The sequence below is a fragment of the Eleginops maclovinus genome, chromosome 2, assembly GCF_036324505.1.
Source record: "Eleginops maclovinus isolate JMC-PN-2008 ecotype Puerto Natales chromosome 2, JC_Emac_rtc_rv5, whole genome shotgun sequence".
Taxonomy (NCBI): Eukaryota; Metazoa; Chordata; class Actinopteri; order Perciformes; family Eleginopidae; genus Eleginops; species Eleginops maclovinus.
In genome coordinates, this window is record NC_086350.1 from 6,441,283 (window position 1) to 6,455,337 (window position 14,055).

The following is a 14,055-nucleotide window of genomic DNA, read 5'->3' on the forward strand; positions in this document are numbered from 1 at the left end:
ATTTCCCAAATTACCTAAACGTTGCAGCTGGTGGGTGGTTCTTATTTCAATTAATATATATACTGCTGGAGGGCTTAACCTGTAACACATCAATATTTACTAGTTCATTTATATTTTGCATTGCTGATTAACGTCTGCAAAGAGTAAAAAGTGCCTGGGATATGTAGTGGAATAGAATTATAGAAAAGCATAACATATATTATGATACTCAATCCTTCATCCTTGTACTAGGAAGTCAGTAAATAAAGCTATTTAGTTAGATTCCACCTTTGCTGAAGTGCAGTATAACATGATATGACAGAGTTAGGTTCTGCTTTAGTACCTGATCGTCAAGGGATTCACTTTTAGCACTTGGACACATTGGAACAATGTGTTGAAAGCTAAGCAAAATGCAAGAATGTATTGTGTTATTAAAAAAACGAAATATCATCTTCAGTTTGGGGCTTTCTCCTCTCGTCTCAAAAGTAGGTCAGCTTCCTATTTTCAGCCAATCAGAAAGGAGGGTTGAGGGAGGGGGCGGGGCCTAATGGCGCAAAGTCCAGGAAGAATTGTTACACATCGGGATAACAACGATAACAGTTTCTGCTGCAACATCTACCGAGCATTTTTGAGGATTAAACGTCCTGCAACTCTGACCTGTCGCCATGGCGGACAAAAGAGATAAAGCTACCGATCAAATGAAGGCTTGGCAGGAGAGCAGGGGCTCGCAGGTCTGTATGTTGTGGTTGCTTCTTAGCGCTGTCTTTCTTGGGAGAAATGGGTGAGAGGTCGTTTTGGGTAACCAGCTAACAATCATAAGCTAAAGCTAGCTTGTCGTTGGACCTACTTTGCAGGTATTTCAAAGTTATTTACTGATAGTAAATGTTTATTTTGGGGCAGTGTAATCTGTGTTATTGTAGAGGGCTGTTTTGCAGACATGCCAGCAGTCATTTGATAACGTTGTGCTAAAAAAACGTCAAATAACGTGAAGCAGAAATGACGCCGTGAACCTCCAAAGTCACCAAATAAACACACAAACTGCTTTAAAATGTGAAAGGAGAGTAAGTTAGTGTATTGGTATGAGGTAGGTCATTGTCCAGTGGCATGTTTAAGGTTGAACTTCACCCCTGGGAGTTATATAAGCAGAGCATATCAGAGCAAATAGCTTGGTGCGTTTCCAGATGAGGGGAGCAGAGGTGAAAGAAGTACCACAGTGTAGGAATACTCTGGTACAAGTGAAAGTAAAGTACTAATCATGCAGATAGAATTATATATATGATATGTTTTGATTATAATTATGTTGCATTAAAGTCTTATTACAGCGGTTAAGGGTGCAGCTATTTATAATTACTTAGTGTGCTGCAGGCTAGCTTTGGAATTGTACTCAAGGTGTGACTCAAGTCTGATTTAAGTGTTGATCCTATTGTTTATCATTAATCTCATTGCAAAGTAACTAAAGGTACTACATTAATGTAGTAAAGGGAAAGTACACTATTTACCTTTTGAATTGTAGTGAGGTAGAAGTAGCCTAAAACGGAAATACAATTACCTCAAAATTGTACTTGAGTAAATAAACTTGCCAACACTGGAGGCGATGAACAATAAAATAACCAGAAAAAACAGCTTTGTGTAAAAAATAAAGTCACTTTTAATTAAAACACAACAACTTAAGGGTCAAACACAAATCCATACTCCAAAAGAAGAGCCATGCACTGATAAGCTCTCTTAACTGTCTCTGTCTCCGTAAACAGAGGAGTAGATTTCCCGTAAATCACAAAATGTATTTAATAAAGACACAACATGTCTCGTACAGAGAGACATCAACACGCAGCAACAAGGAAAGTTACCTGTGGAGACAATTAGAGGGGGGGAATGGAGACACAGACCAGCACATAACACAGCGACTATCACCTTAAGTAACCTTTATTGTCTCTATAATGTTAGTCTGGATTGTGTTGTGGTCTTAGTACAGTTTCCAGGGCAGTCCGGTTGTTGTCAGAATAAGCCGAGTGAATCCAGAGTTTTTAAAAATGTTGCAGCCTGGGAAAACAATGAAGAGGGAACACTGTAATATAGTAGGTTATGTGATCATCTTAGCGTGGTGGATCTAGTGTTATATTTGTACTGCTTATGTTGCAGCACGGCAAGCAACAGTGTCATATCAGTTGCAGAAATGTGCATGCAGCTGCTCGCTAAGATACCTCCATGTTTTTTAAATGACCTAATTTGGTGTCAGTCGACTTTTCTCTAATGCAGACTAGTTGCCTCAGCGCTACGTAGGAAAGAATGAAATTAGAGACGATGAGATAGTTGATTTAAAAGATTGAGTGGTAGAAAGAAATGATTGTGCAACAGTTTCTGCTTCAGTTATTTCAGCTAAAAATGGCAAAATTGGCTTCTTCAAGCTTATTTATTGTAAAGATAAGTTGCTTCTTTTGTATTTCTTTATACTTATTTAATAAATACATATAAAAACAGTTGTTACCTTGGGCTCTGTGGCTTATTATAAATGTAAAGTATGATTTGTTTGCCATGTTATTTGATTCTTATTCATGCACACGTCATGTAACGAAAGTATTTCCAAAAAGAAATGTGTTTTGTTTTTCTTCTCTACCTGTAAGGACTCATCGTTTATTTCTAACATGGATTATTTTTTGCAACAGAGGCCCGACACACTGACCACAGGGGCCGGGCCATCCCATAGGAGACAAGCTGAACCTGCAGACTGCGGGACCCAGGGGCCCCCTGCTGGTCCAGGATGTGGTCTTCACAGACGAGATGGCCCACTTTGACCGGGAACGGATCCCAGAGAGGGTGGTGCATGCCAAAGGGGGCGGTGAGTGTTGGCCAGGGAGCAGACTCTGCTTTGTTACTGAGTCTGAGAAACTTCTAGGTTAGCCTTAGCAGATATGAAACATTGAAGTAGTGGTTTGTGTTTCTCAAAACTCAGAGATCTAGTATCCTGTTTGTTATTGCACATAGGATATTGTTGTTGTTTCTTCCACCTCCTCCTTCTGTAAACAGTCTACTTCTACAGGATATGCTGCCCTACATAGTAATCTCACTGTTTAAACACTGGTTCAAATGGTGTGATGCTTTCAGCCGTTACTGTATACTGATGCGTATATTTCATGTAAATCTTAGGTATAATAAACACAAATGAAGACAGCACGACATTATCTCGGCAACAGCATTACGTTTTTTTAAAAGTATTTCTTCATATTTGAATGATTTACAACATACATGGACACCAGAAATGGCACATGTGCAAATCTGGCTGCGTAACCTGCCAAAGTCAACAGAACCTACTGACCATAAAGTAGGCAAATCGGGGTCATTCATTGGTAGATAAGCTCCAGAAAAATGATAATCTGTGCAAGGTTTCCAGGTCACAGGCAGACTTTGTTAAGTAAGCTCTTCTTGTTGGTTTCCACTTGAGAGAGCTACTGTATTTCCAATGTATCGTGACATGTGCAAACAATGTTTTGATCCAGGCGTGTTCAGCTGATATGAACAAATGATGACCAGTGTCATTATTCCCTCTCCTTGATGCAGGGGCCTTCGGTTACTTTGAGGTGACTCACGACATCTCTCGCTACTGCAAGGCCAAAGTGTTCGAGCATGTCGGCAAGACTACACCGGTCGCTGTCCGCTTCTCCACTGTGGGTAAGAAAAAGCATTTCCTCTTTTGTTTCAGTCATACTTCATCATTGTTCAAATCTGTTCCTCAAACACATATAGATTTATTAAAACGACCGAAAGAGTATCATTTATTATTTCCCATAGAAGAAGGAGGTAAGAAATGCTGCTCTAAAATAGTTATTATTATTTCATTTGACTTATCTTTACTTTACTGTCTTGTCTGATGTTCAGGGATTGTAATGACAGTTTTAACAAAAGGAGATATTAGAAATATGTCATTTCGATAGAGGTTTATTTGGTTGAAGTATCTTTTAAGTAAATATAAAAAGAGTATTAAAGATCCACACACATTTGCTCCGTTGTTTATCGAGAGAAGTATGAATGGCAAGGTGCATGGTGTCTTTATATCAGCCCCTTGTCTTCCAACTCAGTCTGATTTAGTCTTTTGATAAACCGCTGATCTATAACACATGAGAAAATAGCACAATGTCCTTTACAACTTCCTTTAATTTGAGTAACCTATGAGTTTTGTCTTCTTTGCATTTTATTTCAGCTGGAGAATCGGGATCAGCGGACACAGTGCGAGACCCCCGAGGTTTTGCAGTCAAGTTTTACTCTGACGAGGGAAACTGGGACCTGACGGGCAACAACACCCCCATCTTCTTCATCAGGGACGCCCTGCTGGTGAGTGTCGGGTGGTGTCTGAACCAGAATTAAAGTAGTATATCAGTGGGAGGACGTCAGCATTGATGAAATACAGAAACAGATTGTAGAAAGAGCTTCATCCTGCCACAATCCTCTCATCTCACATGAACCTGCCTCTTTTCTTCTACATGCAGTTCCCGTCCTTCATCCATTCCCAGAAACGTAATCCCCAAACCCACATGAAAGACCCCGACATGGTGTGGGACTTCTGGAGCCTGAGGCCTGAGAGTCTGCATCAGGTAGCTAGATTCCTCTGTTGGTAGCACTTGAAATGACATCAGTTTTTGTTATGTGCTTCATTGTATGCATACCTGAAAACTTTGCAGGAGTCCTCATGATCTTCTGTCCCATGTCTACCTCTCAGGTGTCTTTCTTGTTCAGCGACAGAGGGTTGCCTGATGGATTCCGTCACATGAACGGCTACGGCTCACACACTTTCAAAATGGTCAACGCCCAAGGAGAGCGTTTCTACTGCAAGTTCCACTTCAAGGTCAGTGTGAGCCCAGGCTTAACACTCATTCATCCTTTCAGACTCACCTCCTGGGGTTTTGATATTGCTACAGGATGTCCTATTTGATGTTGACATGTTGTTTTTTTTAGACCGATCAAGGAATAAAGAACATGTCAGTGGAAGAGGCAGAGCGCCTGGCTGCCAGCAACCCAGATTATGCCATCGGAGATCTTTACAACGCCATTGCTAATGGCAACTTCCCGTCCTGGACCTTCCACATCCAGATCATGACCTTCGAGGAGGCGGAGAACTTCAAGTTCAACCCCTTCGATCTCACCAAGGTACCACTTCCTTCCACAGCAGTTTTTAACAGCTTCAGATGCAGTCACATTAAAACCTCTCGCAGGATACTTTGATGTTTTTTGAATGGATCTGTTCACATTAAAGCAGCTGTGTTTGTAGGTTGACGGCGTTGTTAGCAGTTTTAAATGTAACTTGCATCAGCTAGCTTTCATTTGGTTGGTTGAGGAACAGTCCAACACATGTTTGTTTCTAATATACAATTAACACAATTGCATATTTGAGAATATTACCTTGATGTCACAGAAGAAAAACGCAATTATTCATCAATCAATATACAAATAATGACTAAAGGATATATATGTATGTCGACTAAATCCCAAAGGGCCTGTCTGATGACTAGTGTTGAGAAACCGTATTAATTATGATCTTATTTTGCCTTATGTCCTATTGTTGCATTTTTGGCTTGGGACCTAAGATATTCATTACTGTGCACATGATAATAAAAACCCTTGAACTCTGACCTTTAATAAGGTGCCGATCACTCTACTGTGGTATCAAGGTGGAGAAAAAGACAACAATGAAATCAGTATGAGCACATAAAGACATCCAGTGTAGGAGGACTCCATAGTTTATGAGTTTATAGCGAATGGGTTTATTGATGAATATTGGATTGAAGATCGTTTACCTCTCCATTTATTAATGTAATAAGTGTTATTTGCAAAAAAAAGTTTGAGTCCAACACCTAGTTTCAAATATTTCTACAAAATTCAAATGAGGTTTGTTAAACTTCCCTGGGTGTTGTTTTTGCCCGTCCAGCATTAGGGTACAGTTTTGTTTAGCTAACTGAGTTGTTCTCATTCAGGTTTGGTCACAAAAAGAATACCCTTTGATTCCCGTGGGCAAAATGGTCCTCAACAGGAACGCAGTCAACTACTTTGCCGAGATCGAGCAGCTGGCCTTTGACCCCAGCAACATGCCGCCTGGCATCGAGGCGAGCCCCGACAAGATGCTGCAGGTAACGCCACGACACTCTTTTCTTACTATTATTATTTTTTAAATCAGTCAGATGTATTAAAACAAGTAAAAACTCCATAAATTGTGAGTAAAAATAATAATTTAATACATTTCTTATACTTGAGCCTGCATTCAAACCGTAAATGTAATAAAACACCAACTACAGAAACTGTTTGTCTCACAATGCCAAGTCTCGTGTTTCTCCCATCATGCCGTTGTGTAGGGTCGTCTCTTCTCCTACCCAGACACACATCGGCACCGCCTGGGAGCAAACTACCTGCAGCTCCCCGTCAACTGCCCCTTCAGGACACGCGTGGCCAACTACCAGCGCGACGGCCCCATGTGCATGTTTGACAACCAAGGTGAGTGTGTGTGTGTTTTACTTTGTGAATACGATGATAAGGATATTCACAGATGCTTAACAGTTGAAGCAGGAGATGTGGATAGTGTGATCTTGTATAATCTATAGAATAATTTATGTTTTTATGACTTTATATCAATGCCATAATGTAGTTCTGGCAGTACCTGGGTTGTCCAGCAGAGGGGGTCCAATCGCACGTCCACCACCAGATGCAATACCAATCACAACCAACAGATGTTGCTATTCGGCCCAAATTCAGCATAGTAGTTTCACAGTAATTCAGTACTTCAAGACTCCCTTATTATAAATAAGCAGGATTGCAAGTGTACAAGTTTTTATACTTCGGTGGGTCTTGGAGGTAAAATATTTGCAACATCAACAATTTCAGTGACTCACCAGTGTTTGGTCTGTCCGGCCTCTAGGTGGCGCTCCAAACTATTTCCCCAACAGCTTCAGTGCCCCGGACACCCAGCCTCAGTTTGTGGAGTCCAAGTTCCAGGTGTCTCCAGATGTGGCCCGCTACAACAGTGCAGATGAAGATAATTACTCACAGGTAAAAATAATGTCTGGGTCACTTTTTATAGGCGTGTGCTGTGATGAGTCAGAATATAAAAACTCACCTTAAGTGTTGCTGGTATTATTGTTTTTGTTTACCTCCTTGCTAACTTGCTCTTTTCCTAAATCAAACCTCATGCGTCTCACACAATTGATCTTTTTATTGATAACATGGCAAGAAACTCTGATTTAATCAAAAAACGCCATCACATTATTTGTATTATGCTTCACTGAATACAGAGACTTACAGGCTGTGTGTGTCTCCCACATTTGAGATGACTGTGTGTGTCTCCCTCTCAAACGTGGGGGAGGCACACAGCATTTAGCAATGAAAACCTCACATTTATTAACATAAAAGCAACAGCTGCAATCAGCAATTCATTTTGTGTCAACTGTAGAGGAAATGGCTGTTTGTGTGTGTGGGAGGTGTCAGAAATTATCAACAAATCTCTGGAGCTCCACTACAAACCTTTAGGTCTTTCTGTGGTTTACCGTTACATGTTTACCCTTTTGGTTCCATCGCACTGCTTTTGTCGGTGTTAAATTGGACGTTTTTTTAAAACCCCTGCACACTTCCTTCCGACTACCAAAGAGCAGACGGACAAAGTTAGAGACAGGCTTGTAAACATTATTCTGCACCAAAACAAGAGACAGAGGAAATAAGCAATAGTAAAAGATGTAAGCATTACATTTCTACCTTCTGACGATGACAGGGAAGCAGTACGTGCATTCTAAAAATAATAATACTCACATTTCACCGTCCTTTTACAATGACCACGATATGATTAGTGGAATAATCAAATAATGAACAATTGCTTTTGATATATGTATAGTAGCTACTTATACTGTAGTAGTTCTATGTACTTATTTCCATATGATATGGAATAAGCTGCAGAACAGACGGGAGCATTGTTCTTGTTTATTGTAGGGACTCTCTCCACTCGACCTTTAGGGCCGGGTAGCAGAACACTCCACAGGGTTTGACCCTCATGATAGGAGCGCCTCACAAAAGTTGCGTGTGAAGAGGCAGCAAATGAAACCCCCGCTGTGTTAGCTGGAGTACACGTAAATGATGTAGATGCCAGGAAAAAATGGAGGAGGAAAATGAGGAAGAGGTCCTTGAATCTGAATTTAGTTTGTCAAAAACGTTCTATTGCATCACAGTTGTTCATTTTCTTTATTTCTTTCTTCTTCTTTGTTGTTGTTATGTGTACCCCTGCACTGGAATATTGTGGAATAGGATCTCAGTTTAAATAATATTAAGTCTGTATAAAATGACCTGAATCACATGTTGATCATTTGAAGTAGCTCTATAACAGAAGTATAACTCATGTTGTACATTTTATATTGTGTCTTCTTTGTATACTCTATTGATATATATTTGTTCTACTGTTGATATGTACATATTTACTGTGATTTGTTATTGGTTGTATTCCAATTGAATACATGTTTAACCTGTGTAATGCTGTGACAAAATAAAGCCCAATTTTAGATGACTAAAATGTATGTAATCTAATCCATCCCTTATGATCGGGTTTTCAAGGATTTGTGTCTACCTTTTTTTTTTGCAGGTTCGCACCTTCTACACCCAGGTGCTGAACGAAGAGGAGCGCCAGAGGCTTTGCCAGAACATGGCAGGAGCCCTAAAGGGAGCACAGCTCTTCATCCAAAAACGCCAGGTGAGTTCTCACCATCTGATACTTTACATACACTCTGTTACGATTGATACATCTAAATAAAACAAGTGGATTTTTGAAAATGGTATCCAGTATTGAAACCACTTAACTTTAACCTTTTAATCCAAAAATTTATATCAGTGTCAGTTGTTCCATGATGAAACCACAGGATGTGCTTTGGTGTCTCGTTGCTGCCTTGGTTAGACAACTCAAGTTTGCAAATTTAGTGTGGCTCCAAACACCAAATCGATCAGTTGCAAATACCAGGCCTTCCCGGCAGTACAATTTGCAGTGCCTCTCGGAGGCTGTGAGCCAGGGGTACCGCTCGTAGTTTCCCTGCTGTGCTAGGCTCGCTAGCGTTGGAGTTGGTCGTTCCCTTTTCAAGATGTGTAGCTTTACTTGAAAAGTTTGTTTTGAAAATGGCGTTGTAATTATATCTTCGACCAAATTGATCTCTTCTCCTCCTTCAGCCATTGTGGGTTGAAAAAAATAGCTTGTAGAAATCTACACAAATTAGCTCGCTCAAGTTCTAGTTCTGTTTGCTAGCTTTGCCCATAGACTGTATGGCTCTGCCTACTGCCTAGCTCTGCCTCTCAATAGTGCGTATCCAATCAGAAGATGTGCACGTGCTAACGTTAGCGTACGCCTGCTAGCTGGCCCGTTGTCGCCACCTCGAAATCTGATTGGTTAACGCCACAGTTTTGTTTGCGTTCACTTTAAGCTACAGCCGCCCGCACTGTTGATTCTGAAGGCCTAAGGGCAGATTTCTTTGACCCTAGCAACACATTATGGCTGAAATATGATTGGATAAAAGCTCTAACATAAAGGCCAGCCCTCCAAATCTCGTTCTGAGGCTGGAAGCAGCGCAGCCAAGACGAACGCTATAAAATGAAGAGAATAGACTATGGGGAATAATTTAATACATATTTGTGGAAAAAATATATCAAAATTTAATTTATATTCTGATGATGTTTAGGCCAGCAGAGAAGGCCTTGCTGGCCCTGACGGCCCACCACTGATCTACACATCTCCTTGTGTGTCATATGTATCTCCGTCTCCAGTCTAATCTTCTTCAGTGTCCATCTTTATACTCAGCTTCACATTTTAGGCCACTGCTAAATTCCAGAGGGGTCCTTTCACTGTCGCACCGCTCGAGCGCCTTGCCACTTTTTCAACGGTGTTGCGTTATATGAAAAATGATTATCATACGGTATAAAGTTCAAGGTATTCGGTATAAACGGTATACCGCCCAACACACAATTCACTTAATAAGGCCTTTGGATTATGCAAATAATTTTCATACCGTTCATGTTGGTGTATTTTATTAACATTTATGATTCAGTAATAGTGTCATAATTCTCTTTCATTCACAAGTTACAGCAAACAGGTTTCATCATACTGCAACATCATGCCAGGGCATGCACATATCGAAAACAAAGGTATATTTCCTGTTTCTCGAGAAACGCTGCTGTTTGGCTCTGCCTGAGTGAATAGAAAGGAGGTCAATACACAAACCGCGCACTATGGTGTAAGGGAGCCGGAAATCGAAATACAATTCTCTCACGATCTTTAGAATCAAACGACGAACTGCTTCTCTATGCCAAACAGTATTTCATCTGCATGATTATGATCTGAAATAAATACAACAATGCAAATATGACAACGGAACCAAAGCAACCAAATCCAAACTAGATGTATTGTTTTGATTCCCCAGAGCAGCGTGCAGAGAACCACCAAAACCATACAAAGTATTACAATAACATTTATTAATAATAATAACTTCAACTTATATAGCACTCTTCATGGTACCCAAGGTCGCTTTACACATAGGGAGGGGAAAAGGGGAGTGGGGGTTAGGGATCAAAGGACTTGGAAATGTTTTGAGGTGCTTTTTGAACATGGGCAGGGATTGAGCAGAGCGGACGTGGAGTGGTAGACTGTTCCAGAGTGTGGGAGCATTGGCAGAGAAGGCCCTGTCCCCAAAGTTCGCAATCTGGTGCGGGGAGTGGCCAACAGGTCCTTGTCAGAGGACCGCAGGGAACGTGACTGAGTGTAAGGGTGGAGGAGATCTGTGAGGTATTGTGGTGAGAGTCCATGGAGAGATTTGTAGGTGAGCAGGAGGATCTTGTAGGTGATGCGTGACTTGACTGGCAACCAGTGAAGCTGTTGGAGGATGGGAGTGATATGTTGCCAGGGCTTTGTGTGGGTTAGAACCCTGGCAGCTGAGTTCTGGACGTACTGGAGTCTGCTAAGGGCCTTGGTTGGCAGTCCAGACAGGACACCGTTGCAGTAGTCCAGATGGGAGGGGATGAAGGCATGGATGAGTGTCTCTGTGACTGAATGCGTAAGTGAAGGCTGAAGTCTTGAGATAGAGGAGAGAGTGGAGTCCAGGATGACGCCCAGGTTGCGCACCTCAGGAGATGGGGAAATGGAGCAGCCATCCACAACCAGGGCCAGGTCACCAACTTTCCTGAGCAGTGGTGCAGGGGCCACCACCATGAGCTCTGTCTTATTGCTGTTTAGTTTGAGTAGGTTTGTGCTCATCCATGATTTGAAAGAGGTCTTTAGTTTTATTTCAAGTTTCTCCTACACACTCAAACTGGTAGCTCACCACAGTGACAGGAAACTGTGTCTTCCTGTGCACGGTGTTTGTGCTTCTCTGTTCCATTTTGCAAAGACCCTCAACCAAATTCAAGTCATTTTCTTTCCTACGACAAACTATTAAGTTGGATGTTGAAAAAACGCTTTAAAGCAACGTGGGTCAATTCTCTCTCAAAGCATTTCTCTACAACAATAAGTATTTAAAGATATATATTTTTAGAAGTGTATACTTTAACACTCCCTTTACAACACAATTGTTAAAAACCCACCAACCATTCCTTACACACTTAATGTATATATCATATCCTGCTTTATATGTTGTGTACATTTAATATGTTCTACTTTCTGAATGCTATTTTATTTCTATTGAGATGTTTAGACTTTGAATCGTTTATCTGCAGTCTTTTAATTTGACTGTGTACTCTTTTTATGCTGCTGCAACGCAAACAAATCCCAAATTGGGATCAATAAAGTACTTGTCTGTCTGTCTGTCTGTCTGTCTGTCTGTCTGTCTGTCTGTCTGTCTGTCTGTCTGTCTGTCTGTCTGTCTGTCTATGATGAAATTGTGATAGAACTGTTGACTTGTTGACTATATTCTTATATATTCATCTGTTGTTGTCAGGTATTTTATGTAGTTATTGTTGTGCCTTGTTTGTTTGAATATACTGTAAACAATATATGTATAAATCTAAATCTTTGTGGTGACAGGAAAATGGATTTCAGTTTCCCTGATTGTAACACACACACACACACACACACACACACACACACACACACATCGTTGTGTTGTCATGAGAAGTAACAAATGGCCCAGATTATGGTTTAGTTTCAGTTTAGAAAATCCGTTTTCAAAGCATTGAAGTCTCACTGTCTGGTTCTTCATGCAGGTGGAGAACTTGAAGGCTGTATATCCAGACTATGGCAACCGGGTTCAGAGCCTTCTCAACAAGTACAATGCTGAGACCAAGAAGGTAAACCCTCTCCCTGTGAGGTCTAATCCAGCGTTCAGCAGCAATCCATCCATCTGTGGATATTTAGGAAAGGTTCATTTGTGATGTATATCCTTGACAGACACCATATTTCATCATGCCAACAGTTAGGTTTTTATTTCTTTCAGTATTTGTATTGGTTTTATTTGTTTTATGTCCTAAATATATTATGTTGCATTGTTGTAGGAGCCTGGGACTTCATTTCATTGCCATACACTGTAGCCGCTGTGCATATGACAGTAAAGCCTTTGAATCTTGAATATGTGTATATTATGTACATTTAAATCATACCATCTCTCTCCTCTCCACTTTTGTCTTTCTCAGAACACACAAGTGCACGTCTACAGCCGTCCAGGAGCCTCAGCCATCGCTGCATCCTCCAAGATGTGAAGCCCCCCCCCCCATTTATCTGCGAGCAAATGCACTTGCGTGGTTGCCAACTGCTACTACCAGCAACAATTTTGGCTTACTAACCGTGTAGTGTCAGGGTTGGGGTTAGTTTGGATTTAATTCAGTCAAACAGTTGATTTTCTTTCAAATACTTAAAGCTGGAAGGGGGCTTTTGATCTCTGTGAGTTTAATTTGTCTCGACTGAAAAGCCATTTAAAAAAAACGAGAAAAAAAACCACTGGATTTGTTTTTTCTGTTTAATCCTGTTTCTACCAAAAGCATGGCAATTATGACATCTTGACTTTTAACACGTAAAAGGTCTTTAGAGTAATTTGCATTCTGATTTGATTGCGTTACATCAATTAACCCCAACTGCTGCTAAAAACCGTGATGATTGTTTGCTATAAATCCTCAGGTTGCGTGTGTACTATTATGTTGTAGTTCAATTATTATCTTCAGCTTACATCTAAAGTAAACAGACATTCTCAAAATGTTTTCTTTTGTAGTTAGTTTTCCATTAATAATCATGAAAAGCTATATTTTATTTAGTAGAAACGGCTCTGGAAACCCTTTGTCAGTCCAACTATTAAGCTAGTTTGCTTCTGGGCGTCTGCACTACTCATATATGCAATTCATGAAGAGCAAGTATCAAGATGAGGAACTTATTTACATTACTGCTAAATCAATAGTGCCTTTTTTGTGTTAAAAACTACCCAATACAGATTATTTTAACTTTAAACCATAAGAATTAGTTATAAATTGCTCTGTTTGATATTGAAGTTTAACATTTATTCATCTGTAGCAAGAGATTGTTCTTTAATGCCGCCGTAAGATGTTCATTGGAGGTAAATCTAATCTGTTCTGATCTAAAATGGTATTAAAATGAACCACTGACCAAAATGTCCCCCTGTTGTGGTTTAATGGGTATTTTCGTCTGAGCCACTGATCAGTTTGCCACAGTAGTTCTTCCTCAGATTAAATGCTTATTTGTTTGTTTTCTAAGCCAATTTGATGTTGTCTGACCACTACTTGAGAAGCTTGGGAAATCCCAAGGCTTCAGAGAGGAGCTAGAGAAGATGTGGAAGGTGAAGGCAACAGTGGTTCCAGTGGTGATAGGAGCAATCGGGGCAGTAACCCCAAAACTGGGACACTGGCTCCAGCAAGATCTCTATCAACATGAGCACAGTCATAGGAACTGCGCAGATCCCTCAGGCTCCCAGGCCTTTGGTAGAGGACATGGGGCTGCAGGAATTAAGGCACTGTTCCCCTGCACAAATGCAGAATGTAAATGTCCCCTCTGTGGGACCATTAAGGGTAAATCCTATTCTACAGCATCCTCCAAGATGTGAAGCCTTAAACGTCCACCAGGGGCATTTGATCAAAGGGGCA

At 40.7% G+C, this 14,055-nt stretch overlaps 1 protein-coding gene across 1 annotated transcript; it reads left to right on the forward strand.

The window, feature by feature from the left end:
- Window positions 1-532: 532 nt before the first annotated feature.
- Window positions 533-13,570, forward strand: cat (catalase). The gene is given in 14 exon segments (XM_063901184.1): window positions 533-710; window positions 2,643-2,675; window positions 2,677-2,815; window positions 3,535-3,645; window positions 4,175-4,305; window positions 4,461-4,565; window positions 4,691-4,816; window positions 4,927-5,118; window positions 5,943-6,095; window positions 6,318-6,456; window positions 6,878-7,008; window positions 8,582-8,689; window positions 12,175-12,258; window positions 12,601-13,570. Coding segments are annotated over 14 exon segments (1,584 nt in total). The 5' UTR covers window positions 533-644; the 3' UTR covers window positions 12,667-13,570.
- Window positions 13,571-14,055: the final 485 nt, after the last annotated feature.